Source organism: Vicia villosa, linkage group LG7 (genome assembly GCF_029867415.1).
Source record: "Vicia villosa cultivar HV-30 ecotype Madison, WI linkage group LG7, Vvil1.0, whole genome shotgun sequence".
In the NCBI taxonomy this organism is placed as follows: Eukaryota; Viridiplantae; Streptophyta; class Magnoliopsida; order Fabales; family Fabaceae; genus Vicia; species Vicia villosa.
In genome coordinates this window covers 82037960-82065782 of record NC_081186.1, presented here as the reverse complement: position 1 = coordinate 82065782, position 27823 = coordinate 82037960, and the positions used below count along the sequence as shown (strand labels likewise).

The window sequence follows — 27823 nt, the reverse complement described above, 5'->3', positions numbered from 1 at the left end:
TCAATATACTACATAATCTTAATTGTAGGTTGTATCAATAGTTGAGTAAACCAATAGTACCAAGCTCGAATCTTAGTCGTGTCATTTTATAAAACATTTTTAATTTTAATTTATTTCTATTTATTTATTAGAGGTAGGAAGTCTATGCTGTATCCTTTTAACTCTGGATGCTCTGACTATCGTGTATACTTTACTGTGATGATTTGAATGAAGAATTGAAAGCTAATACGCGATAGCACTGGATGTAGACTCACAAAATTTAGGGGTGCAAACAAAATAAAATATGGATTACATTGTTAATTGTGGATTTACAACGTTGATGGGTTGCAGTTCAACCCCCTGACTACGCTGTGGGCTCGCCCTACGGGACAAATAAAATTGATACAAAGCTGCTAAACACAAGTGCCTACACTTAACTAAAATGAAAATGAAAATCAATATAATTACAAAGACAACAACAATAATAACAACAGCACGAACATTAAAATACGGAGCATTTCTAACTTTTTCGGCTCGTTGATCATAAACAACAATGGGGCTCCTCACTTGATGTTCACCGTCATCCCAAATTAGAGAAGCAGAACTAATGGGTTCTTTAATGGATCCATCTATTGTAAGAATGTATGTTTGCCTTTCTCCTATTGATGTGAAAGACAAAACATCGGGCTTCACCGAGATGATTAGTCCATTAGGAACCGAAAGAAATGCTCTATATGTGGATGTTGGTGATCCAATATTTGTTACCGTTCGTTCGAAGGTCCCTCTAATGTTGTGCGGATTTGATGCTTTTAAATCAAACGATGGATAATTTAAATCCCGGGCAGATATATATGATATATTGGAACAACTCCTTGAATTTTCAGTGAGTTGTTTTATAACGGACTTATTGTAGCCTAGTTGACATATGAATCTTACGTAGTCCATTTTTCCAGCATCATATATTAAGCCGGGATTTAAAGCTTTCAATGGATCAATTTGACCTGCTCCGTACGCAAATTCAGCATCTTGATTATTTATCGGACTCAATTGTTTGGCTGCAACACAAGGAACACATAATACTTATTTATATTAATTTAAAACATTAACTAAACTATACACATTTCAAATCAAATAAATATAAATTACTTTATCTTAGTGTATTGTCTTGTTATGATAAGTAAATATGTGTTGCATGTCCCTTTATATTTTTTATATAGATACCAAGAAAAATAGTAGCAAGTAATTTTGAAGAATCATTTAAAAAAAAACTTCTTTATATAGAACTATCGATATCACTTGTATGTAATACTAAATACTTATTAAATTTATAGATTTAAAAACTTAAATACTTTCAAAAACTTTTCATAAGTTTGAAATAGTTAGTTTAAATATTATATTTAGCATTATTTCATAGCTGAGGGCATGAGTTCGGTAATATATATTCGACAATAAAAAAATAATTGAAACATAGATAAAAGTTTAATTTTATAAAAATGAAGTGAAGTATATAAGTATAAAAAAAAAAGAGAAGAAAAAGTGTAATTCAATCTCCACATGGATAACTTTCTTAATTGGTTACGATAAATATTCACTTTAAAAAGGACAATTTGTTTTAAAAACAATAATCAAAATTAAATATGTGCTAACTTTATTTTCAATTTATTGATGCAAATGTATATCAGTATGCACTCCAAGTGTGATCGTATTACCTGTTGTCATCAGTGTTGATCGGATAGCAGCAGGTGACCAAGTAGGATGGAAGGATTTGATGTATCCTGCTGCACCGGATACATGTGGACATGCCATTGATGTTCCGGACACAATGTTAAATCCAGAATTTCTTCCTTCGAGAGAAATTGGAGACCAACTAGCCATGATATATACACCGGGAGCAATTAGGTCCGGCTACAACATTAATCAATAGGAAAAGAGTTAATCATAATATTTAAAATCAAATAGTTGTTTTTAATTTAGTGGTGAATAAAAAAAACAAACCTTAAGAATATCAGGGGTAACTAGATTTGGACCTCTCGATGAAAAGGATGCAACAACAGGTGCTAAAGTATTTTCTAATTCATCCGATTTAAATATTGTTGCTATAGGAGTTCTGCAAAATAATTTATTGAAAGAAGTTAAAATTTTTAAAATGATTGTAAGTAAGTGGATATAGAAATTGCAGTACATTTACCTCACAGAATTTATGTACTTGTGTATCCTAGAGGCATCTTTTGAATGAAGGTAACTTGCAGCTAAAGGGTAAGAGTCAGCAACATCTCTAAAACTTTCCCCTTGCGTCAAAACACCAATAGCACCAACTCTTAATGCCTCTAAGGCTCCTTTGCTGCCGCCTTCGCATAGGACAATTTTTCCTTTCGCCAACTTAGTATCAAGGGAATTGCTAGTACAAAACCTACATTTTTAATTACAGTATTTTTGTTAACAAATTATAAACTAAGTTTTCATCTGTATTTAATAATACGTTGTTATACAACTATGAATTTAAATTAGTTACCTGGATTCATCGCCATTTAAGTGAGCTTCTTTATTTGGAACATCTCCACTGTAGACAATAGGATACATTTTTCCCAAGAGGTCAAATGTATTCACGGAGATCCCCTAACATTAAAAATTAAAAAGAAACATTAACATAGTATATTATTAATTTAGTTATGAAGTATGCATTACAAACCAAATTTTGAAGTCAGAGAAGATGAAATAAAAACTTATTTTAGAATATGATAGAAACAAAATTATAGATTTACCTCATAAACCTTGTTGTTTCCTAATTTCACCTTGGTTACAAATTTCCTATTTAAAGTTCCAGCTCCCACAATAATAGACCATGGTGAAAAATTCGATAATGAAGCAGGTTTTGGGCCATCGTTTCCTCCAGCAAATACAGTTAAAATTCCATGTGACATTGCATGAAAGGATCCAAGCGACAATTCATCATTAAAAATCATAAATTGAATTTCTGTTTCTCCACCAATGGACACTGATATTATGTCAACTCCATCTGCTACCGCATCATGGAATGCATCAAGAATACTCGTTGAGTAGCACGTTGAAGTTCCACATACCTTATATATAGCAATACAGGCTGATGGAACCACACCTCTAGATGTTCCTTCTCCTAAGCCAAACACACTTGCATGTTCGATAGGATTTCCAGCTGCGGTAGATGCTACATGCGTTCCATGACCGTAAACGTCAATGGGAGAGAGCATTGCATTATCATTCAGAACACCATAATATCTAGCCCCAATTAACTTACTACAAAAAAAAAATATTATATGAACAATTGTTTGTGATATACTCTCTTATAAATCAAATATTTTAATGAGTTCCAAAATTACTTCTTACTTGTTGCAAGTGAAGTTATAGATTTGACAAACACCCTTCCATTTCTTTGGAGGTGGTCCAAAGCCTTTATCATTAAAACTCTCGGATCCTGGCCAAATTCCAGAATCTATTATTCCAATGATAACATCGGATTCATATGATTCTCTCTTCACATTCATTGGAAAACCGATAAAATCCCAGGATTTTGTTGTAAGGAGATGTCTCTTTTTATTGGGAAATACAGCCACAACTCCATCCAATCCTACAATATCAATTTTCGTAATTAAACATAAAATTATTAAGTATAATGAATAAATATAATTTAGTTTTCAATAGTTAAAAATTAGTGTCTACACACCTTCCATTCTTTCTGCTTCTGCCTTGGTTAGTTTTGCAACAAACCCTCCAAAGCTAGGTTTGTAATGATGTAGTAAAGCTTTTGGCTCTTGACTGTTAAAATTGAAAATAAATATAATGAGTAACAAGCCAATTATTAATAATATAGTTTTATGACTAATTTCATATTTTGTTATGATCAAATAGAAGGGAGACCTAACAAAAAAAATAGTAAAAGTTTAAAATAAATTATCCGAGACCTATCAAAGAAAATATTAAATTGCATGTAACTGTAACAAACAAATATATCATAAACTAAATGACTTGCTTAACATATGTCACTTTATTCTACTGTATTATAATTTTAGACCATTATTTTAAGAGAAAACCACTAATATACCACTTTAAATTTTGAGTTTGTTTAAAAAATTATATAGGAGAAAAATCAAAAAGGTTAAATGATATATTATGAAAGGCAACAAATTTAAATAAGGGATAAAAATGAAATTAAATAAATAATTTTTTTTGAAAAGGCTAAATCATATATAATCAAGACCTTGCTTAAGAAATGCCAAGTCTAAAATGGTCCAAAGTGTCCAAAAAGATACCGGCCATAGAGATAACAAAAGCAGAATTAAGATGCCAAACACCCCAAAACAGAAAAAGGAAAACTGGAGCACTAAACCAGAACACAGAGCTAACAACCACCCAAACAAAACTCCCTAAATCAATTAATTCCTCATCTGGCAACTAATGAGCCTTTAAGACAGCACCCAAAAAACACAAAGGAACTCCAACAAATGGAAAGAATTCTTGCAACTGCTAAACACCAACCAAACCAGCAGTAACTAAAACCGACAACCGACCGGTCGCACTTGAGTTGCACGCTTAAAAATACCAACCAATTCGGTCTGTACAGCCCCCAAAAACGATAAAACTTAAGTTATAGAAATGACTTTAGCTTATCCATATTTGTTTTCCAGTTGGATTGTTAAAAACTCAAACCTAAATAGGTTTATGTGATGTTGGATGACTTAGAAAAATAATTTCTTCAACATCCTTACCCTTATTTATTGTACTATTAAAATTTTAAAACTCTAATTTAAATATGCAACCTATCAGAAGCTTGGTGTAGCATGTTTTTGTAGTGGACCAATGCTGAAACTTCATCTTTCATATATCCCGTATATACTATGTATGTCTGCATTTACAAAATAACATATATTTATTCGAAATATGAAAGATTGTTTTATTCTAGTCAACAAAAACATATATCATAAAACTTTTATAAAGAAAGATGAAGTGTATTTACCTTCAACTCATCTTGGGAAGATGAGTTAATAAAAAGCGAAGTAAGAGTAACAATGAAAGGCAGGAGACTGAACAAAAATCGGCTGTCCATTGTCAAGCTAAAAAAAGTTAAGAAGTTAATAATAATGCTGTGGTGAATGATTCGGAAGATTCTCACAAGTTCATTGATTCGGCAATAGAAACTTCACTTAGCTGTTTATATAAGCATTATGAGTAACTTACTTTAAATTCCTGACCTAGCTTTACCTCACTCCTAAGTAAGATGATTACTATTTTATCTTTTTTATTTTTTTAACCAACGATTAATTAGGCTACAAAAGGAGAAAATGACAAAAAACAAGAACATGCACCGAAAGCCGGTGGTACAAAATGGCCCCAAGCAGTGGTATCCGAATCACAACAAACCGTTTCTCACAGCTGTACACTCCAGTACTATGTGCCCTCACTCCCTCACCAAAATTTGAAAGCACCAAAATAATTATATCACCAAAATCAAAGTATAGATAATACAATGACTTACAAATTTTCAGTTGAGCTCATAAAAGAAAGATAGTTGGTTTTGTGGATGAGTAGCTAGCTTTTGCTTTTTCCTGTTTGCTTGCAACGGCAGTTTTGTTTTGTTTTGTGGCTTTTTCCTGTTCTGCTCTCAGTGTTATGATGTTGGGTATATGCTTATATAGGAGAATATTTGATCTTACTCTCAGTGTTGGATTCTAATGTGTTATGATATGCTTATGCTTATATAGTAGAATATTTGATCTTACTCTAGTGTTGGATTCTAATGTGTTATGATGTGGGACTTATTGTACTTTTTCATTGTTTGTACTCATGTTTCTTTTTGTTCAAAGATATTTTAGTGTTCACTTTAAGTTGAATAGTTTTATTTTTCCTTTATAAAAAGGTAATATGGAACATAAAAATTAGGTGCAATACTCCTCTAATTCATTAACTAAAATAATTTTAGTTTTCCTTTATAAAGGATATAGCAGAACTACATTAAAAAACAACTAGATTTTGACCATATAAATTATATAAGTATGTATTAGAATTTAATAAAAAATTATTATGAATAAGTAAACAAATTATATATTAAATTTTATTTTTAATAGTAATATGTAACTGATTCTATAATTTATGTTTAATGTCACAATATATATTTTTTTTATCACATGTCACAATATATTGTGTTCTAAGTATTTAACTTCTCTTATATTTTTATTTGGTGAACTATATAGCGCAAGACTTTTTGAAATATAAAGACAAAAGTGTCTTGAAACATTTTTAGAAGACTAAAAAAGAAGATTAAAAAAATTGAAAAATTAAAAAAGATAAAGAATAAGAAAATATAAAGAGAATTAAGATAAAATATCATATAAGAGATAAAACAAATTAATAAATGTTTCAATATAAGAAACATTTTAATAGAAAAATAACTTCATAGTATCAGTACCAACCCCTTATAAGAAACATTTTCAAGAATATAAAATCCAATGTGGATATTTTTACGTACGCGGCTTTGAAAACAGAAAATTAGAGCATATCATGTAGAGTACATTGAACTAATAATCTAAGAAATATATTTACTAACATGGCTTTGAAAAGGAAAAATTAGAATATAATGTGGAGCACATAGCACAAATGTTAGAAGAATTATATTTACAAACGTGCTTTGAAAAGGCAAAATTATAGTATATAATATGGAGTACGTAGCACAAATGATAGAAGCAGACAAATGATATAAGTTGCAGTTTTGAATGGGAAATGGTCAAATTAAATAATTAAAAACTTATTATAACAATTGTAACGGCTTGATGGTGAATGAATATTTAATATAAAGGTATAGAAATAATTGTCATGAGTATGTAACATATATCATTTTAAAAAAATTTAATCATTATGAAAATTATTTAAACCTTTAACATATATTTAATTTGACAGTTTCAAAACTTACTTAAATCTTCCACTTGAGTGTAACATTTTGTAAATATTTAGTAACTCTTATTTATTAATTTTATATATAAAATGAAACATATCAAGCTTAAGTATTTTTAATGCTTATAGTTCAATTGATAAATATATATTACATATGTTAAAAAATTTCTATTTAAAAAAAATATATTTTTTATTTAAAAGATATACGTAACAAAATTAAGTTCAAATATATATTTTTTGGTTGAAAAAATTGAAAGTTTCACATCAATAAAAATATTTAAAAGTTTTTCTTGATTTCAATCGTAACAAAATCTTCATAGTTGACTATAATGATTAAAATTAATATTTATAGTTAAATGATAAATATGTAAGCTTTTACCAATAAATCTACTTGGTGCAAAATCATGAAAAAATCTACTAAATAAAAAAAAAAACAAAAGTAAATGGTTTTTAATACAGTCTTTAATACGTGATTTTGTAAAGAATATGATATATATCGATCTAATTCTTGTGAAGGTATATTTGACAAACATATGCGTGTGTGCGTGTGTGTGAACCAACACTTCTAAAATAAATTGTTGCCTAAAGTGCACTTAAGCCAGCGTTTTAAACATAAATCGTTGTATAAAGTGCATTTAAGCCAACGCTTTTAACAAAGAGTGATGTTTGAAGTGCACTTAATCCATTGCTTTTAATAGGAAGTGCTGCCTCTAGTGCAATTAAGCCAACGTGTTTAACAGGAAGCGCTGCATAGAGTGCACTTAAGCCTGTTCTTTTACATTAAACAAAGTGTTGTCTATACAAATAACATCGCTAGAATAGACAACGCCTCTGGTAAAAAACGAGATGCCTAACGTGTTTGTTGGCATAGTGGAAATCAAAATTTTAATAATTTGTGGAGTGTGTAAATCATGGTTAAGGTTTAAGGGTTTGTGTTTGTGGATGTAGGATAAGTTGTGTAACTTGACATTTGAATTGAAATACCATGTCAACTTCAAACAATAAGTCTCTGATATAAATGAATCAAATTAGAATAAGACGAGATATTTCCTTGTAATGCTGTTGTATGGGTCGATGCTCTGGTGTCCATGTACCACATGTTATTTAGAGGATTACGGGACATGGTGGGCATAACAGTAACGATGTCAGTGGGAGCTAGAGAAGATGTGGATGTGTGAGACTGAGGCACGCTCCAAGAAGGTGGGTTCCATCCCTAAGGAGACGAGGGTGGATACTGCTTCTATGGCTGAGAGCTCGGAGATGGAGCACCTGATGGAGGACCATCATAGCACGAATTGTAACACCCACGTAAACCTATATATATATATATATATATATATATATATATATATATATATATATATATAATTTGCATATATTCTAATAATTAAATAAACACTAATCACCAACTAGAGTTTCACCTTCATAAAAACTTCATAATAAAACGGTCTCCTCCGTAACACTGGTTTTCAAATTATTTAAACAATATACTTCTTCAATGATAACAAATCTAATTCAAGTTCTCGTAGCGGAATTCATAATTCAAAACATCTTAAATACCACAGCAGGTAATCCAAACTTCAAAAGAAATAACAAAACGATATTATTCCAACTAAACGACCCCAACCCCGATATAACATATGAGAGAAAGACACTCTTTATTCAAAATAAAGAGCTAAAAGACTCCTTGAAGCTATCATGTAAGCTTCAATGATTAACAATACAAATCGCAAATCACCAAGCATCTTATTCATCATACTTTCATCATATCATCATCAATCAACCAAAACCCAAACCACAAACCCAACCTATAATTTTCTAACTCTTGTATTAATTATAAGAATTACGATAACTCCCCTTACCTTAGATTGCTAGCAATTGATTCGCGTTCCAGGTTCTACAGTTGGTTCTCTTCTCTCCTATTTGTGCCTTAGCTCTCTCTTTCATACTTCTCCCAATTTTTCCATTTCCCTTTTGTCAAACTTACACCTTGGGCCCCTAATATGATCTTTCTATTATGCCCAAATGGTATAGTAATCTTCCTCATATCTAGCACAAAGGGACTTTTGCTTTTGATATTAGTGATAACATGGGCTGGGTGAAACTTCTGTCTATTGGAAGAGAAGAGCAACTTGGTGGGGTAGTCAACCTTTGTAGAAGTATGCTCAGATTCATCAGTGAAAAAAACATGGTGATTGATATAGAGAGAGGGAAACGTAGCACAATGAGAGAGGGAGGGAGGCGCGGCGGTTGTTGAACGTCGTAATGGGAGACATGGCTGAAGAAGGTGGTGGCGCGGCTGACAGCACCGCGAAGAAGGCCTTGTGTTGAAGGAATGATTACCTCGTCAATGTATTATCGTTCAAAACTTCATATAAATATTTTTCTCTAAGCTTTATTGGAAAAGACATAAAGAAGAAGGTTGTTGGTGTAGTCATTTGTTTCCCACCATAACCTTCTCTAGCATTGTCCCAAGATTTACAATTGTTTGAAGATCTCTTTCCATGTTTCCAGCACCTGATGCCACCCTTCGTCTGCTGCTGATTCCATCTTAAAATTTAGACCTTAAGTTAACGATGATGATTGAAGTTGAGGATAGGTGATGAAATTTTCATAGGGTTAGGGTTATGGAAAGTTAGAGATACGGTAGTGTTTCTTTAACATAGTCATTTTTTGCAGGGATTCGTCCAAAGAAAAAAATAAAATTGAGTTATGTGTGTTCCACAAATAAAAGGGAACACGGGAAATAAAAATGAGTTAGTTTATTAACACGTCTTTGTTTTTAGACAAATTGAGGCTTGCCTTTTTCTCAAAAAAATAAATAGTATAAGCTGATTTTGTGTAATGTTAATCTATAATGTAATATAGTTATCTGTCAAATTCATTAAGTATGATTAAGTATGATTCATATAGAGATACTTTTAAAGAGAAAGAAAAAACAAATCAACCATGATATGAGTTGTCCGTAAAGTATAAATTGATGAATTAAAATAGTTATTTTAAAAAGAAAATAATAAACTATATTCATTTACATTTGTAGTGATAAGACTATTTCATTTCTATTTGGGTGTAACAGAGTGAAAGAAGGACCTTTAAATTTCAAAGTACAATAAGAAAAATTTTAAATCTAAAAAATCTAAAAGAGATGAAATGGCCCGAATGAATGATTCCCCCAATATTCACTTTTCATTTGTATAGATGCACTGCATTAATGAATGAGAAAAAGGCTTTCGGGTGGAAAAAGCTAAGCATTTGCTATTCTATGTCCGTACCATTTCTTTTTTTTTCTTTCTGAAAAGCTATGTACATTTTCTATAAACAGGCAGACTATAATATTCATGCACAAATAGTAAACGCATGCATAAATAGTTAAGTTTATCAACAGCCAGACTATAATATTCATTGAGTTGTTTCTTTTTCTTTTACTCAATTAGCTACTTATTCTATCGATGTTCTTTATACAGTACAGATTATATATTGAATTATTATGAACATTTAAATTAGAAAAACTAAGCTCCAATTAATTTGACAATAGTCTCAATGACTTACACTTGAAGAGCATACGTTGAAGTATGATGCTTTAGTAGCTATGAATTATAACCATACCCCTCCCATGTTTTTATTATTTTAGCTTTTTTAACCAATCATTTACTTTTTTCCATAATAATTATATTAAATATCTTTTGTTATATATATATATATATATATATATATATATATATATATATATATATATATATATATATATATCAGGGTCGGTTCAATCAATTTAAAGACTATGTTATAATTTTAAAATTTATATAAATTTTTTTATATTTAAAATTTGCTTTTAAAATTTTTTTATAAATTTTATATATTATAAATTTTTTTATATAAATTTTATATATTTAAAATTTGCTTTTAAAATTTGTTTGTCTAACCATAAAAAAAAATTGGGCCCCTAAAATTTGAGGTTTGGTACTCGGTGCTGTACGGCTGGACTGTTAAATTCTTTTAAAATAATGATGAAATTCAATTTATTTGAACTTAGTTTGGTATCGATAGAGATTCTGTTCCAACCAAATCATGATCAAAATTCATTTAAATTGAAATGAGCAATTTTTTTATTAGAATTGATCCAACTAAAATTATTGGTTTATTATACCTTTTAAAAGTTTAAGCCGTACCGAATCGTTAAAAATATATTTTTCCCAAACCAAATCTTTAAATAAAGAGACGAATCATTTAATTCTTTTTCATATTCTTTTTGAAATCTTTAGAACTTATTTTTAGCATTTATTATTTTCAATTTCGATTTTGTTTGGTTTCAATTTTGATTTAGTTCGGTTTTAATTTTGATACAGTTTTAAAATTGTTTGTGCCATATGGTTTGGTTCACTTACCAAACATAATAATTTAATTATTTTAACCACAGTTGGATTCTGTTTGAGGGTTCGATTAAATTTTTTATTTTTTTAATAGTCCTAGAAATCGGCACCCTTAACTAATCAAATAGTATAATTCTTTATCATGTCATTTTTTAAATTTATTTCATTTTTAAAATTTTAAAACAATTTATACTAATATACTAATACCCAACTTTATCAAAGAATTTATCTAAAATAATACAAAACTTAAACAAAGTTACTTCATAAGTAAGAAATAGTATATCATTATTATTAAATGAGAAAGAGATTGGCGGGAGGAAAAAAACCAAGCCATTGCTCTTTTTGTTTCTATATATAATGCTATACACATTTTCCATAAATTAAAGGCTGATGTATTGATATGGACTTAACTTTTATTTTTTATTTATTTGCAAAATTTAATTAAATTTTAGTCCATAAATTTTTATTTTTAATTTATTTAAAAATTTCTCTTAAACTTTAGTCCATATAAGTTTTATGTTACTAATTTTAATTTTGATTTAATAATTTAATAATTTAACTATTTAATTGTTTTAAATTTATCTATAATATTGAATTTAAGATTAAATAGTTATGTTACTGATATTTTAAAGTTTTAACATATTGCTTAACACATCTTCTATAGACTTTAGAAAAGAAATTACCATAACACCAAATATATCTTATCGCCTTTAAAAAAGAACTTATTGCCTTTAAAAAAGAACTTATCGCAAACACCAAAAGTCTGCAATAGACTTTAGAAAAGAAGTTACCACAAAAATACATGCATAATTTCCTCTAGTTTTTAAATTTTAACACGTACAAAATATTAAGAAATTGTTGGTATTTGTATTTGTCATATATTTTTCATGCATTCTTATTTTCTCACGCTGTCAATAAAGTTAACTTCTCACGCTGTCAATAAAGTTAACGTTGGAATCTCTATATAAACTTGAGAAAACTAAAGACTATTAAAATTACTAAAAATCTTTATAAACCATTCTTATCTTTAAGACACATATTCTTCTTTTGTGGTAAATTTGTATTTGTACATAAAACACAAATATTTTAATATTAAAATATCTATAGAACTACTTTTCAATATATCCATAAAATTTACATATTATTAATCTTCTATTACATTTTTTTATTGAGTAAAAATTGTTCTTATTTTAAAAAAAATAATAAGTTTTTTGGAACAAATATTAATTTTATTAATCCCAAAACAGTGTAATACATCCGATCCTAGGATCCAAGAAAACAAAGAATACACATCACTCTATGCAAAGAGTATTAGCATCAAAATGTGGATTAAGTAATCTATTGCTAGAACACCTAGTGTAGACTATGAACTTAATACTCCCGATAATCTGATCATCAATTTGTTCCTTGCTAAAAATAATAGAGTTTCTATGATACCGAATCGCATACATGCACTCTGCTGCTGCAACCTTCAAGATGTTCCTTCTCCATCCTTTCTTCGACACTTCGCAGGCTAACCACAATTGCTCCTGATGCCACGGTGCAGGATTCCTATGATATCCCAGCCATTGCAGAATACTTGTCCAAACACTACCAGTCCAGTTGCAGCCAAAATACAAATGGGCAATAGTCTCTTGTTTTGTACAGAAAACACACAGTAAATCAGTATGAATGCCAAATTTTTGAATGCGACATTTGGTACTAATCCTGCCCGTCAAAGCCAACCACATGTGAAATTTAGCTCTTGGTCTTGCCAAGTTCTTATACAGGATTTTCCTCCAAGGGACTTTTGCTCTCTCACCCCTAAGGCATTGGTACATCTCAGTGGTATTGTATCTTCCACTCTGCACAGCTTCAGCCCAGTGGTTAGTGTATAATATTAGGTCCCTGCATGTGCACAGGCTCTTCATCAAGCTTGAATATCCAGCTCTAGCTTGCCAAGCCATAAAGTTTTGGTTCTTCAGATAGTAACTGTTGACCCACTTCACCCATAACTTGTTTGCCTTTGCCTGAATATTCCATGTTAACTTGCCCAGAGTAGCCACATTCCATTCATTAAGAGCAGTGATGTTCAAATATCCTGAATTCTTGGGTTCACACATCTTGTCCCAAGCAACAGGAGCTTTTCTAGTGATCTCAGCCCCACCACTCCAAATGAAACTTCTACAAACTGCCTCAATGTGTTTGATAACACACTTAGCATAGGAAACACCTGCAGCCAATAATTAATGATGGCAAATATGACACTCCTCACTAATTGGTGTTTACCTGCATAGCTTAAGAGCCTAGATGTCCAGTGAGTAATTTTTTATACAATGCGATCAATTAAAGGCCTGCACAGAGAAATAGTTAATTTTTTGCTCAGTAGAGGAACCCCTAAGTATTTCAAGGGCAAGGTCCCTACTGCAAATCCAGTAGCCTCAAGAATTTGCTGCTGAACATCCTTAGCCATACCCCCAAAATGCACTTTACATTTAGTGGGAGTAGCTCTAAGACCAGTGGCTGCAGAGAAGTCCTTGAAGATTGACATCAACAGGGTACCAGAAATCTTATCACCTCTTGTAAAGAGCATTAAGTCATCAGCAAAGCAAATGTTAACAATGCCTAGTTTGCCACATTTTGGATGGAACTTAAAGTCAAGATTTTGCTGCAGTTTCCTTAAGCATCTATGGAGATACTCCATGGCTATCACAAATAATAAGGGAGATATTGGGTCACCTTGTCTAAGGCCCCTCTTTGCTGGGAGATAATCACTATAGTGCCCATTAATATTGTACCTATAAGATACAGTCTTGACACAAATCGTAATCCATCTAATGAATTTTCACTATGCCAAATTTGTCTTTTAGCAGCACCCCTACGAAAGCGCTTTTAGGAAAAAGCGCTGGTATAGGTTTCGCTAAAAACAAAATTAAAAAATACGCAAAAAAAACGCTCTTATAGGGGGGTTACGAAAGCGCTTTCAAAAAGCGCTGGTAAAGGCATGGGTACGAAAGCGCTTTTCCAAAGCGCTCTTATAGGGGGAATATGAAAGCGCTTTCAAAAGCGCTGCTATAGGGGGTAGTATAGCCTTAGTTACGAAAGCGCTTTTCAAAAGCGCTGTCATACCTTTTTTAAAATTAAAGTTTTTTTAAAAACAAATTATACTAAACGCGCTTCATCGTTTCCAAATCCCTAATTCCTCTTTCTCTGCCATTGCTGCCCACAGAAAACTGAAAATCTTTGAAATCCCTAATTCCTCTTTCTCAGCATTTCAACTCAGAAAACATCGAATTCAAATCGTTTCCATCATTGCCCACCATTTCAACTCAGAAAACTCACCATCTCAGAAAATTGTGAGCCACCATTCTCCGTTCTCAATCATCTTCTTCTCATTGTCTTCTGCTCTTCGCTTGTTCTCATCGTCTTCTTCTCAACGGCTTCTGCTCGTCGCTTGTTCAACTCTGGGCTTTTGTTCAAGAAGCGATTAATCGAGAGACACATACAGGTAAAGGTTCTTTCTCTTTGGCTGGGTTTAGTAGCTTAGGTTTAGAGGTTGGGAGTCAGTCACTAAGTCAATTTAGTTTGAAAGTTCATATTCTGTTTAAGTGACAATGAGATTGATTTGAGTTTGATAGATTTTTATGAAACAAAAATTGTAGCTGAAATTGGAATGTAGTACATGGAATATAGTTTGAAAGTTCAGATTCTGTATGGATTTAGTACATGGAATGTCATTTTTTATTATTGGTGTTTAAGATGCTGCAATTGTGGCTGTTTTGTTAGTGATTTTTTATAGGATAACATTAGTGTTTACTAGTATTGAAGTAAGACGCTTATATGCAGGAACATCTGTGCTTGCTTAAAGCTATACAAAGGTTTGATTAGCTTGTACACTTGGCTAGGTTTATAGATAGGGAATTTCATGGTGGTTTTGTCATATAAACATTTTCATCTAATTTTGCATCTAAGAAATCATTGAAAAGTCTAATTAATGGATAAACCAATAACTGTTGGTTGTTAAAGCAATGACAAGTCTGAATGTAGTCATTTTTTCCATAAGAGAATATGTGTCAAGGTAATTGGTACAAGCTCCAATAAACGCAATACATCTATATCAACTCATTATGGTCCTTCTGAAGTCGCCAATTTTGCTTGTTGGAGAACATATTTGAGCATTTCGGTTTTGTAAATTCGGGTGTTTGTAGTTTCTAGCTAATTGATAATTGATTTCATATCATTTTAAATAATTGAGTTCTAGATTGGGGTTTTTTTGATATTGTGTTAGTAGTGGTGTATTTAACTGCATCGTGTGTGTTTAATTTTACAGTTACTTTGAAGTCTCTAGTTTCTACTTGTACAACGCCGATTCAAACCTACCCGTCTCCCACATCAAGTCCAACTCAGGTTACTAGCCCTTTCTTCTTGCTTATAGTTTGTTGTTTTCTGCTTATAGTTTATTGTTTATGGTTCTATTTAATTTCAATTTAGTGTCTCTCAACCATTTTTTTGGTTTGTGGACTTATACTACCTTGAAATAAGGTAATGTCTTCTTTAAGAAATCGGGGGTAGGCTGAAATAAGGTATTGTCTTCTTTTAGAGACTCAAACAATCGAGACAACTGTAACTTCCAATCTTTAGCTAACTACCAACTTAACCAATAAGAAAGCTATAGGATCTCATTAGGTATTGCTTAAGTGTTGCTTATTCACAGCACAACACTTTGGGAGATTTACTTCACCATAGACCGCTCCCGGATGGACACCTGAAAGTATCGGTGGATGTTGTATTAGATCATGATGCGGTGCTACCGGTACCTGACATGGTCTCAGAGACGACATTGCTGCGAGATGCCATAGGATCATTTGTTGCATGGCCCTCGGAGCTTATTACCATTAGTGATGAGTTATATTGAAAACGATTATGAATCATTTAGTTTTCAAATGTGAATTCTGCACCGTTTATTAATTATTTTTTACATTTTAATTTTAGACTGCTCCTACAAAACCCGCAATTAAGGGTAAAGGGATTTTACAGGAGGAGGAGTCTATTGCATCACTAAAAGAGGTACATTTAAAGTGTTAATATATAATCTGAATCTAAAACTGCATGAATTTATATTTTACCTAACTTATATGATTTTTAGGCATCTGCTCGGGGGTCACAACAAGTGACGTAGCCAGTTTGTAGCGTACCGCCCAATGGTCCTCCGAAACCAGCGGCAGAAAAAGGTGGTGCTTTTGTGCCTCGATACCGGACGACGCTCGGAACAATTGTTGATATGTCCGATTTGAAGGATGGTGCTTTACGTGAAAATCAATATGGATGGAGGTGTCTTTGGTAATGAATTCATGTCAAATATTGCAATAGATGACTTGGAAGAGATTTTTACGCATGAACAACTAGGCGTCGGTAATATGCACTCATACATCCGGTAATATTCACTCATCCGATATATTATTTAATTAGTCCCACAATTTATTTACACATTTCAATAAAAATAATCTAATGTTTATTATGTTTTTATTTAAGTTTGTTGTATGACAGAGTGTTGCGCGGGACTGCATTGTCAAACAGATTCCGTTTCGTGTCTTCCGCCCATTGCAGCGGAATGACAATTGCTTCGGAACCGGAATCAGTTAGACAGCGCTTAGTCGATAGATTCATGTGCACCGACAATACAGAAAGTCTGATTCTTTGGTCGTATAATACCCGACCAGTAGGGTTAGTTTCTCATTCTTGGTTCATCTAATCTCTGTTTCTTTTGTGTAGCAAAATTTTCATATAACCTATTGTTTTAATTTTAGAGCACACTGGTTGTTGCTTGCTATCAACCTTATAAGAGAAGTGGTATATTATCTGAATTCGGTAAATGGTGACTGGACCAATTATCCGGCTATGAAGGAAATGATTGATTTGTAAGTGGGATCGTTCTAAATATTCGTGTATATTTATATATTTAATTATTTGTGAGACTGATCTAAACATATGCTTTTATATTTTTGTTAGATCAATACAAGTGTTCCGAAGTCAACGAGACGCACAGGTATCCCGGACAAAATCAAACAACATTACTTAGATCAAAGTGCAGGTACATTATTTTTCACAATTTTGCTTATAATATTTATGCTACTTGATAAAACAAGACAACTATAAAATCTTATTTGTTTTTCTATGTAGTGTCTGCAACAGCGAAACAGTTCAGATTGCGGATACTATGTTTTGAGGTTTATGAAAGAAATCCTTCTGGCGAATCAATTAGAGATTCCAATCACGGTATGAATTTATAATTTAAGATAATTTCTTATAATTTATTACATTTAACTAAATCATTCATATTATGTTTTTGTTTTGTAGTACTTTGACGAATTTCGTGTTGTTTCTTACACGAGACTTAAGTTGGAAGAAATCAAAGAGAATTTGTGTCAATTTTATATTCAGCAACTATTCATGTAGGATTTGTGTCGATTTGAAGTATAATATTGTTGATGTTACTGATTTAGTTTGTAATGATGTATATATATAATTTTGGATATTATAATGGTATTATATTGGTATATATATTTTGTCCTACCTATGGTTGAAAATATATCGTCGAAAATATATTACAGGTCGAAAATATTACAGGTTGAAAATATATTACAGGTCAAAAATATTATAGGTTGAACTGGGAGGCTTAAATTACAGGCTGAACTTTAAAAATACCTCATTTAGCAACGACAGCGCTTTTAAAAAGCGCTCTTAAAGGGCCATCTACTAAAGCGCTTTATTACTAAAAGCGCTGCCAAAGATTAAAAAAAAGCATAAAAAATAAAAAAATAAAAACGCAACCTACGAAAGCGCTTTTGGAAATGCGCTCTTATAGGGGAGCTATCAGAGCGCTTTTTCCAGAAAAAGCGCTCTAATAGGGGGAGATACCAGAGCTCTTTTCCAGGAAAGCGCTCTTATAGGGGCGTCTACCAGAGCGCTTTTCTAGAAAAAGCGCTCTTATAGGGGGTCTACCAGAGCGCTTTCAAAAGCGCTTTTGTTACCTACGCCAGCGCTGGCCTTGGCAGCGCTTTTAAAGCCCAAAATAAGCGCTTTTAAAGCCCTTCCGTGTTGTAGTGTTTGGGGGAAACCTCATTTCTCTCATGATATCCTCAAGGGCCTGCCATTCTAGGGTTTCATATGCTTTCTGACTATCAAGTTGGATAGTGCACTTAGGGGATATGTGCTTCCTAGTATATCCTCTGATAAGCTCTTGGGCAATAATAATGTTGTACTGTATCACTTTGTCAGGGATGAATGTTGACTGGCTGTAGTCTACCACAGTGTTTATTACTTTGTACAAGGTAGTGCAACAAGCAATAGGCCTAAGGTCCTTCATATGTTTTGCAGCAGGGAATTTGGGAATGAGAGTTACTAAAGCACGGTTAATAGGCCTATATATTCTATTGTAGTTAAAAAACTCATGAACAACATCTCTAATATCACTACCAATAACAGGCCAAGCAGTTTTAAAAAACATAGATGTGTAACCATCTATACATGGAGCTTTGTTCTCCCCAATACTTTTCAAGGCTTGGAGGATCTCAAGGTTTGAGACAGGAGCAGTCAAGGACTCAACATGGTGATGTTGTAATTGGGCTCCTTTTCTAATAGCATCAATGTCAATGTGGAGGAGTGAGTTGCTGTTAGTGCCAACAAGCTTTGTATAGAATCTCAACACTTCAGCCTCAATGTCTTTAGGTTCACTCATAGTTCTCCCTACATGATCTTCCAAAACAGTTATACCTGTAGCTTTGTTCTTCCCTTTAATAATGGCATGGAAATAAGAATTATTCCCATCCCCAAGTTTCAACCAACTCACCTTGGCCCTCTGGCCCAGAATCTTCTCTTCAGTCTCCATAGTCTTCAGGATCTCTTCCTTACACCTCTTTACCTCTGCTACATATTGTGTGTTGGTGAGGTCAGTGGCTAGCAGGATTTTAGCTTGTTTGAGTTGGTCTCTTTTATTCTGTAAGTCTTTCAGTCCTTCAGACATATGTCTAGCAAGTTGTCTCATATGGGGTTGTAGCTTTTTTAGTTTCCACCATACTTTGTACATAGAAGTACCTTCATTTCTAGCATTCCAAATTTCTGCTACACAGTGCAAAAACAAAGGGTTAATGGTATTGTGGTTCATAAACTTGAAATGTGTCTTAGGTCTTGTCACATTTTGCTGATCTTTCAAGTCCATTTTCAGAGGGTGATGGTCTGAAATATGGGCATTCAGGACTTGCACTTCACTCCCAGGGAATTTCAGGAACCAATTAATGTTACACAGGGTATGTTCAATCCTATAATACACCCAAACCATTGGACCATGTGAAATGATTGCCACTGGTATCATGAGCATGTAATCCACTATCTGCCATCATGTCTTCCATGTCTTTAAATTCAGAGTCTTTGACTATGTTACCTCCAATTCTGTTAATATTGGTGAGCACATTGTTGAAGTCTCCAATAACAAGCCATGGATCCTGCAAATTCTGAGCCAATCTTCTAAGGTCATTCCATAATAGTAATCTTTGCATAAATGGTTGTCAATTTCATTTCTTTGTTCGCCAATTTATCATACAAATTACTTTTTATAAATGAAATACTAAAAAAATCATTTGCTCCAAACAATTCAAATACAAGATAAATATTTGACTGTCATAAATCGGTAAATAGATTTATATTTTATTTTATATTTTCAAAATAAAAATAAGAAAGTAATTATATAATATACTAATTTGAATTTATTTTATATTTTTAATAAAGTTTAGATTTTTAACATAATAAAAATAAATTTGAGAAAAATTATAATGGACTAAAAATACATTCTTTTACACTTGACTTCTTTTTCAAATTGTTCTCTTTAAAAATAAATCACTTTAAAAGTCCTTGACGCTTACAATTTACCTTAAACATTTTGCAGTCCTTGACGCTTACAATTTACATGAAACATTTTGCTAAATGTTTAACTACTAATGCTTTAAAAATAATTATAATATGTTGAATATAGTTTTTTAACTATATTTTCAATTAGTTCAATTTATTTTGTTATCTTCTAAATAAAAATAAGAATAACTTGAATATAAGTAAGACTTAGTTATAGTATTGGTCACTTTATTTTATCTAAAAAATTAGTCTCGCTATTTTAAACTTAAATAGTTTTAGTTCATTTATAATATTTTATATTTAAATTTTACGATATGTTCAGTTTTTATTTTTAAAGTTTTAATAAGTTCCTGTATGATAATTTGTCACAACTCCCAAATGACAGGATAATTAAAAATCGAAACATTATCAAATTTTAGAATAAAAATGTGAAAAAAGATCCAATGTTATTCAAATTTAAAATAAAAAATATAATTTTGTGAACCATCTAAAATGGAGGACCAAACTCTATTTAAACCTATAATTAGTTATACCTTAAAAAACATTCATACATATAATAAATAAATATTTCTTACAAGCTAAAAATTCATTAAAAAATAGAAGAAAAAAAACATAAACCCTGCACAGAAAAGAAAGTAAAATATAATTAAAATAAAGATTTCAACATAAATTTTATAATCTTTGAACGAATATCTTGTATGCTTAATGTTAAGTTTGGTCCCGTATATTTATACTAAGTTCATTTTAGTATTTTAACTTTCATCAAATTACGTGACTATGATACTTTGAGTGGTTTGTAATGGCTATATTTTGAATTCATTACTAAAGGAGTAAATAATAGTAACCCATAGCCACTGTTATGAAGGCAACCATTGGCGGAGCAGCTACTTAGGACTAAGGTGTGCTAAACTGTAATTTAAATTTTTATAATATGTAAACAACTAGTTATACTTAATGTTTTATATAAAAACATATAATTTATACTCAAGAAATACTTATTTTTCTCTAAAACATTAGTAAAACTTAATATTCTACGTATTTTTTTAATTAAAACAAAAACAAGAGTAATTATAATATATATTTTTTATTATTATAAAAACAAGACACATGATTGATGCTTTTTTTGAAAAAAAATAGTGGTTAGATGATAAATTAACTAATAACTTATAACTAATAATTTATGGCAGGTGATCGATAGTTTATATTTAATGACTGGTGAATATGACTTATAGTTGATAAATTAACTGAAGTGTTTGATAAAATTAAGGGTTTAGTTAATTGATATATTAAAAAGATATAAAATATATTTAATATATAAATATTTTATTTTAAATTAAAATAAATTATAAAGAAATGTAGTAGATTTTAGTTAAAATGATAAGGGTAAAAGTGGAAGAAAATATGAAAAACTATAAACTATAAGTTAAAACGATATTTTAAATAATGTATGAAAATAAGATATACGTTAATAAAATAAACTATAATTTTTTGATGAAAAAACAGTTACCAAATATATTTTTTATTATTATATGAGTTTATAAACTATAAGTTCAAAAAATGTCTTGTCAAAAAGGAGTCTGAATGTTTCTTACTAAAAATCAGTTAAAATTAGTGTTTTGAAAATTTTTAACTAATTAATATAAAAAATATTGGATAAATATTTATTACAAAAACTTAATCCTAACAATTTGATATATGTATCCAAAACAAAATATAATGAATGTAAATACTTTATACAATTCTGTTAAAATTGTATAGATATTTAATAAACAATATTTCAACTACTATTTATGTTAAAACTATATTGATTAATTCATTTCTACATCAAATTTATTTAATGAATAAAATATATTATATATACATCTTATTAATATTTAATAAATATATTTATAGTAAACCCGTGGGAAAGCACGGGTGTTTAGCTACTTTAAATGGTATACATACACAAATAATGTACACATGCATAAATAATTATCTTTATCAACCTATTGTTTAGCAAACCTTCACCTATAGACTTTTAGAAAAGAAGTTACATACATAGTCTTCTTGTTATTTATTTTTTATTATATATTTTATAACAATTTTAATAAAAATGGATTCTTATTTATTAACTTTGTTTTCTTCATTTTATTGTTTTTGCAATATCTTTTACAAATTAATCGTCAAAAATATCGTTAAAATCTATAATTTGTATATAAAATAATTGTTTATCACAAATCAATTATTTTAATTTAATTTTTTTATATGCAGTTAGTAAAGTAATATTAGAATATTATAAATTGAACAAGATATTCAACATAAAGAGATCTCTAAAGAGTGAAATACTCCTTGAACTCCTCCAAAGAGATTTCCTTAATGTGACCAAGCCACTCGTAAATTTTTTCTAAATTCCTGCCGCTACCACACAATTCCCTAAAATATATGGTAAAGATTTCTCCTCCAACAAACACAAGACACAATATAAATCTCTATTATCACCAAAATTTCACTCTTATGAAATTGATCTTTGGTTGCATTTTTATTGTGAATAGATGCCATCTGAAGAAAAAAAATTTAGACGGAGATTTTTTTTTCATAAGCAAGGAATTATATATATAGGAGAACTAAGGGTTCTCAAACCCGATTACAATGAACAACGGGAAACCCTGACAAAAAGGAAGATTACAAACCAATTACCCTTATGAAAGGAACAACAATGGGTCCTTACTAAAATCGTAAAAATTGTAATTGAAATTAGTAATATTCCCACAAAAAGACCATCTCCACACTGTTAGTTTTATGTTCCAAACAATATTGTTGACGCTCCAACCATCATACCGGAAACACACTCCGTTTCTAGCTAACCAAAGACACCACGTAACCGCTAACCACACCACACCCAATTTACACCTCTTAACTTTCTTGAATTTAAAGGAGTGCCACTCCATAAAACTTGGTAAACACTCTTCCTCCACCCTATCTCCTATACCAACCCAAGAAGCTATTTCATTCCAAATCCTTTTTACCACCCAACAAACAAAAAAAGTATGCCAACACCTTTCTAAGTCAACACCACAAAAAAGAACAATATAAATTATCTAAAGGAAGAGAGATACCTCTAAAAAGACCCGGAAATAGGACTTTCAAGGAGACTCCTCCCAACCACTTAGCATGCCAAAAAGAAGTATTGAAACCATTATTGATGGAGAACCTACTACAATCAACAATCGGATCACAATAAAAAGAAGGGTTAAATATACGATGCCCCCCTACCATTAGGGCGAGTTTCGGTTTTGCCCCCCTGAAGTTTTTTTTTTTGTAAACTGCCCCCTATAAAACACAGATTCTGTTTTCAGAAGCCCCTATCCCTTGTTTGGCTGACTGGACATGAGGGATCTGCTTATGTGGCACCAATTTTGCTGATTGTGTATTAGTTTCCCTTTATTTAAATAATGACATGTCAATATTGTTTGAAAACATAGAAATAAAATGTTAAAAAGTATCCTCCTATGGGATTCGAACCCAGGAGTGTACCCATATATACAAAGCTCCAAACCATTAAGCCAACTGTTTTTATTTGTTAATACATGCATTGTAATGTTATCTATAAATTGATTATTCTAAATCTCAATTTTTATAAGTTTGAATTTTTTTCTAATTGAACTTTTAAAGTTTTTGGTTTTTATAAATTGATAATTCTTTTATGAATTAAATTTTTGTAACACTTTCAAGTTTTTAATATTTTTTTTAATTAACATTTTTATATAATTTTTTAATAACGTTTTTAATAAAGTTTTGCATTAATGTTTTTTAATAATGTAATTTAATTAACGTTTTAAATCAACGATTTTATATATATACTGAATGTTTACATTTAATTAACATATAAAATAAAAAAAGCTTTTTTAATCAACGTTAATATATATACTGAAAGTTTTGTTAATATATACTGAACGTTAACATTTTGTTAACATAAAAAAGTTTAACATATATATAAAACAAAATAAATGTTAACTATATATATAAAACAAAATAAATGTTGTTAACGTTATTATAATTTTTTTTTAACATATATATAAAACAAAAAAAATGTTAACATTTATATTAGGAGACCTTAAAATATTATAAACTAAGTATTAATATATAAAGTATATTTTAGTATAACTAATATAAATTAATATAAAAAGTTAGTATAACTAATATAAATTAATATTGCTTAATTTTTTATAGGAATTGCTCAGTTTTTTTAAAATTTTATAAATTTAAGATGTTAATATATTATATAGGAATTGCTCAGTATTTTAAAAATTCAGTTATATATAAAAATTAATTGTGTTAAATTAATTGTGTTATAAATCATTTATATATTTTTTTTATAATGATTCTAATATATATTATATAAAACAAACAAAATTATAAATTAATATGTATATTGTCTAAACAAACAAAATTATAAAAATGTACGGTTTTTTAAAAAAAATATTCATTTTATATGTACAGTTTTCTTAAAAAAAATTATTCATTTTATATTACAGTTTTAATATAAATATATTTTATATAAAAGTATATATATTAATAGTTTAAAAAAAATTCAGTAATTAATATGTACTGTTTTTATTCAGTTAAAATATTAATAAGAAAAGTAAATAAAAAACGGAAGGTTTCAACAAAAACGTGTAGCTTAGTTGGTTGAGATATTACTCATTGACATGCTTGTATTAGGTTCGATCCTTGGTTGAGCCAAAAATTTTAATTGATTTTTGCTTATTAAACATTTATACAATAAGTAAGCAAGTCCAGTCAGCCAAATCCCCCACGTCCAGTCAGCCGAACAAGGGATAGGGGCTTCTGAAAACGGAATCTTTGTTTTATAGGGGGCGGTTTACAAAAAAAAAACTTCAGGGGGGCAAAATCGAAACTCGCCCTAGTGGCAGGGGGCATCGTATATTTAACCCTAAAAAGAATTAGAATTTTTGAAAAGGTCCCTCCACCAAAAGGAGCAACGAGAAGGGGAAGACGACCCCTTATCCCCACTAAACATCTTATAAGACAAGTCACCATAACGAGCTTTCAAGATACTATGCCAAAGAGATTCGATGCCTTGAAGAATCTTCCATCTCCATTTGTTAAGAAGGGCCAAATTAAACAAAAGCAATATTTTTAACACCCAGACCCCCCTTATCAAAAGGAAGATTGACATCCCTCCATTTCACCCAATGGATTTTCCTATTATTCTCCACTCCCCTCATAGAAAGGTACTTTGAATGATGGTAAGCTTTTTTACCACTTTCGGAAGCACTTTGTATAAGGACATAGTGAAGATAGGTAAAGAACTAAGAACGGACTTAAGAAGAGTGATTCTACCTCACAAATTTAGAAAGCGATTAGTCCACCCCTCCAAACGATTATTCATCTTCACCACAAGAGGATTCCAAGTAGATTCCTTCCTTGGACTAAAGCCAATAGGAATATCGAGGAAGTAAAAAATTGCTCTCTTCCAACTTGCAAGAAAGAACATGAGAAGCCGCATCCAAGAAATGAACATTAGAATTAATCCCAATTAGCTTGCTCTTTTGGTAATTAATTCCAAGGCCCGAAACCACTTCAAAAGCACAAAGCATCACCTTAATCGCCCAAATTTGCTTCCAACTACTTTCGCCCACTAGAAGAGTATCATACGCAAATTAGAGAATATCCACCCCACAAGATCTCTTAATATCGAACCTTTGAAATTCTCCAAGTTCAATAGATCTTTTCACCAAGCCCGATAGTCCTTCGGCCACCAAAACAAAAAGAAAAGGAGAGAGAGGATCGCCTTGCCTCAAACCCTTTGAAACCATAAACTCCTTAGTAGGACTCCCATTAACAAGAATCGACATGTTGCTATTAAATATCAATAACTCCATCCACTTCAACCACCTTTGACCAAATCCCATCCTTTTCATCATGTACCTTAAGAAATTCCAACTCACTTTGTCATACGCTTTCTCAAAGTCAACTTTAAAAAGAATGCATTTACTAACTTCTTTTCTAGTAAAATCGAACACTTCATTCGCCACCAAAACACCGTCTAACAATTGTCTACTGGGAACGAACGCACTTTGACAATTAGAGATAATCGAATACAACACCTTTTTTAGTCTCCCCGCCAAGAGCTTAGTAACCACTTTATACATGCAACCAACCAAACAAATGGGTCGGTAGTCTCCCAAAGATACCGGATTGGATTTCTTCGGAATCAATGTCAAAAAAGAAGAGGTGATCGCCTTAGAAATAGAGTTCCCGTCAAAGAAATACTCGAAATAGCGAAAAAAATATTCTTTAATGAAAAACCAACACTTCCTTATGAAAATAAAGGAATAGCCATCCGGACCCGGAAATTTGTCTCCGCCGCACTCCCACACCGCCTATTTAATTTCGGCTTCTAAGAAAGGTTTCTCAAGATCCGCCGCTTCCAAACCATTGATAGAATTAAATGGAATACCATCCAAAACCGGCCGAGCCTCTTCCGTTTCTATAAATTTGTTCTCGAGAAAATTAAACACCGCCTCTTTAACATCTTCTACCGAATCCGCCACACCTTCCGGAGTAATTATGGGTCCTAAATGATTTATCCTTCTCCTTTGTTTCATCACCTTATGGAAAAAACCGCTATTTGAATCTCCCTCCTTAATCCACTTCACTCTAGATTTTTGAAGAAGCGTATTCTTTTTTAACCTCATATTCCTCAAAAACTTAGCACTAGATTCCTTCCTAAAAGAAAGATTATCACCAAAAGAAGCAACGTTATCGGAAACTAACCTTTCATCGGTAATATTCAAGTATCGGACTCCATCTTCCATCTCCAACTCTATCTTCCCAAAAACCTCTTTGTTCCACCTTCTAAGTTTATCTTTTAATAAGCGAAGCTTTTCCTTAAAAAAAATCACTTCTTCCTTCCACCTTCAAACTTTTCCATTATTTCTCCATAAAAGGAAGGAAAGAATCAAGCGAAAACCACTCATTGTTGAATCTAAAAGGTGTAGGTCCCCAATCCAAATTATCCATCATTAACCAAACCGGGCAATGGTCCGAGATGTCTTTATCACCAATGAGTTGGCCAACCACACCCCAATTAGAGACAATACTACTAGAAACAAGGAAACGATCTAAACGAATCATAGATTTGCCGTCACCACTAAACCAAGAGAACTTTTTACCTTTACACGAAACATCCACCAAAAAAATTTTATCAATAAATTCCGAAAAAATATCTGTTTCATTAAGGTTCGCCACTGCCATCCTCCCCTTCCTTTCTCTAGATTTTTTTATAGCATTAAAGACCCCTCCCATTATCCATTCACCATCTTTGAAGATTTCTTTCAACTCTAGAAGCTCCTTCTACAACTCCTTCTTCTTGCTCAATAAACAAGAAGAATATATGTTTACAATGTAATAATTATTATTCTTCCACTCCACTCCACTTTTGTTACTATTCCATAGAGTAATCAAGCCTCCCGACCTTCCCGAAGAATTAGAAAAAGAAAACCTAACCTCCGGAGTGTTCCAAAAACATTTCGCCAAACCATCTGTCATGTTAGTGATCTTAGTTTTGTGAATCAAAAACATATTCGCCTTAGATTTTTTAATAATAGCACTAATTCTCTTCCTCTTAAGAGAATTGGCACCCCCAATTATGTTCAAAGAGCCGATGA

The 27823-nt window shown here is 31.2% G+C and overlaps 2 protein-coding genes across 2 annotated transcripts; both read right to left on the bottom strand.

The window, feature by feature from the left end:
* Positions 1–263: 263 nt before the first annotated feature.
* LOC131617603 (cucumisin-like) lies at positions 264–4888 on the bottom strand. The gene is made up of 10 exons (XM_058888867.1): positions 4773–4888; positions 3982–3984; positions 3680–3771; positions 3343–3583; positions 2742–3252; positions 2492–2595; positions 2168–2389; positions 1975–2086; positions 1689–1884; positions 264–1034 (listed from the first exon to the last, which is right to left on the bottom strand). The coding sequence occupies exons 1-10, from the start codon at positions 4862–4864 to the stop codon at positions 289–291; spliced, it is 2319 nt and encodes a 772-aa protein (XP_058744850.1). The 5' UTR covers positions 4865–4888; the 3' UTR covers positions 264–288.
* Positions 4889–12559: 7671 nt separating this feature from the next.
* LOC131619487 (uncharacterized) lies at positions 12560–19801 on the bottom strand. The gene is made up of 4 exons (XM_058890576.1): positions 19582–19801; positions 18365–19481; positions 13722–14044; positions 12560–13479 (listed from the first exon to the last, which is right to left on the bottom strand). The coding sequence occupies exons 1-4, from the start codon at positions 19799–19801 to the stop codon at positions 12560–12562; spliced, it is 2580 nt and encodes an 859-aa protein (XP_058746559.1).
* Positions 19802–27823: the final 8022 nt, after the last annotated feature.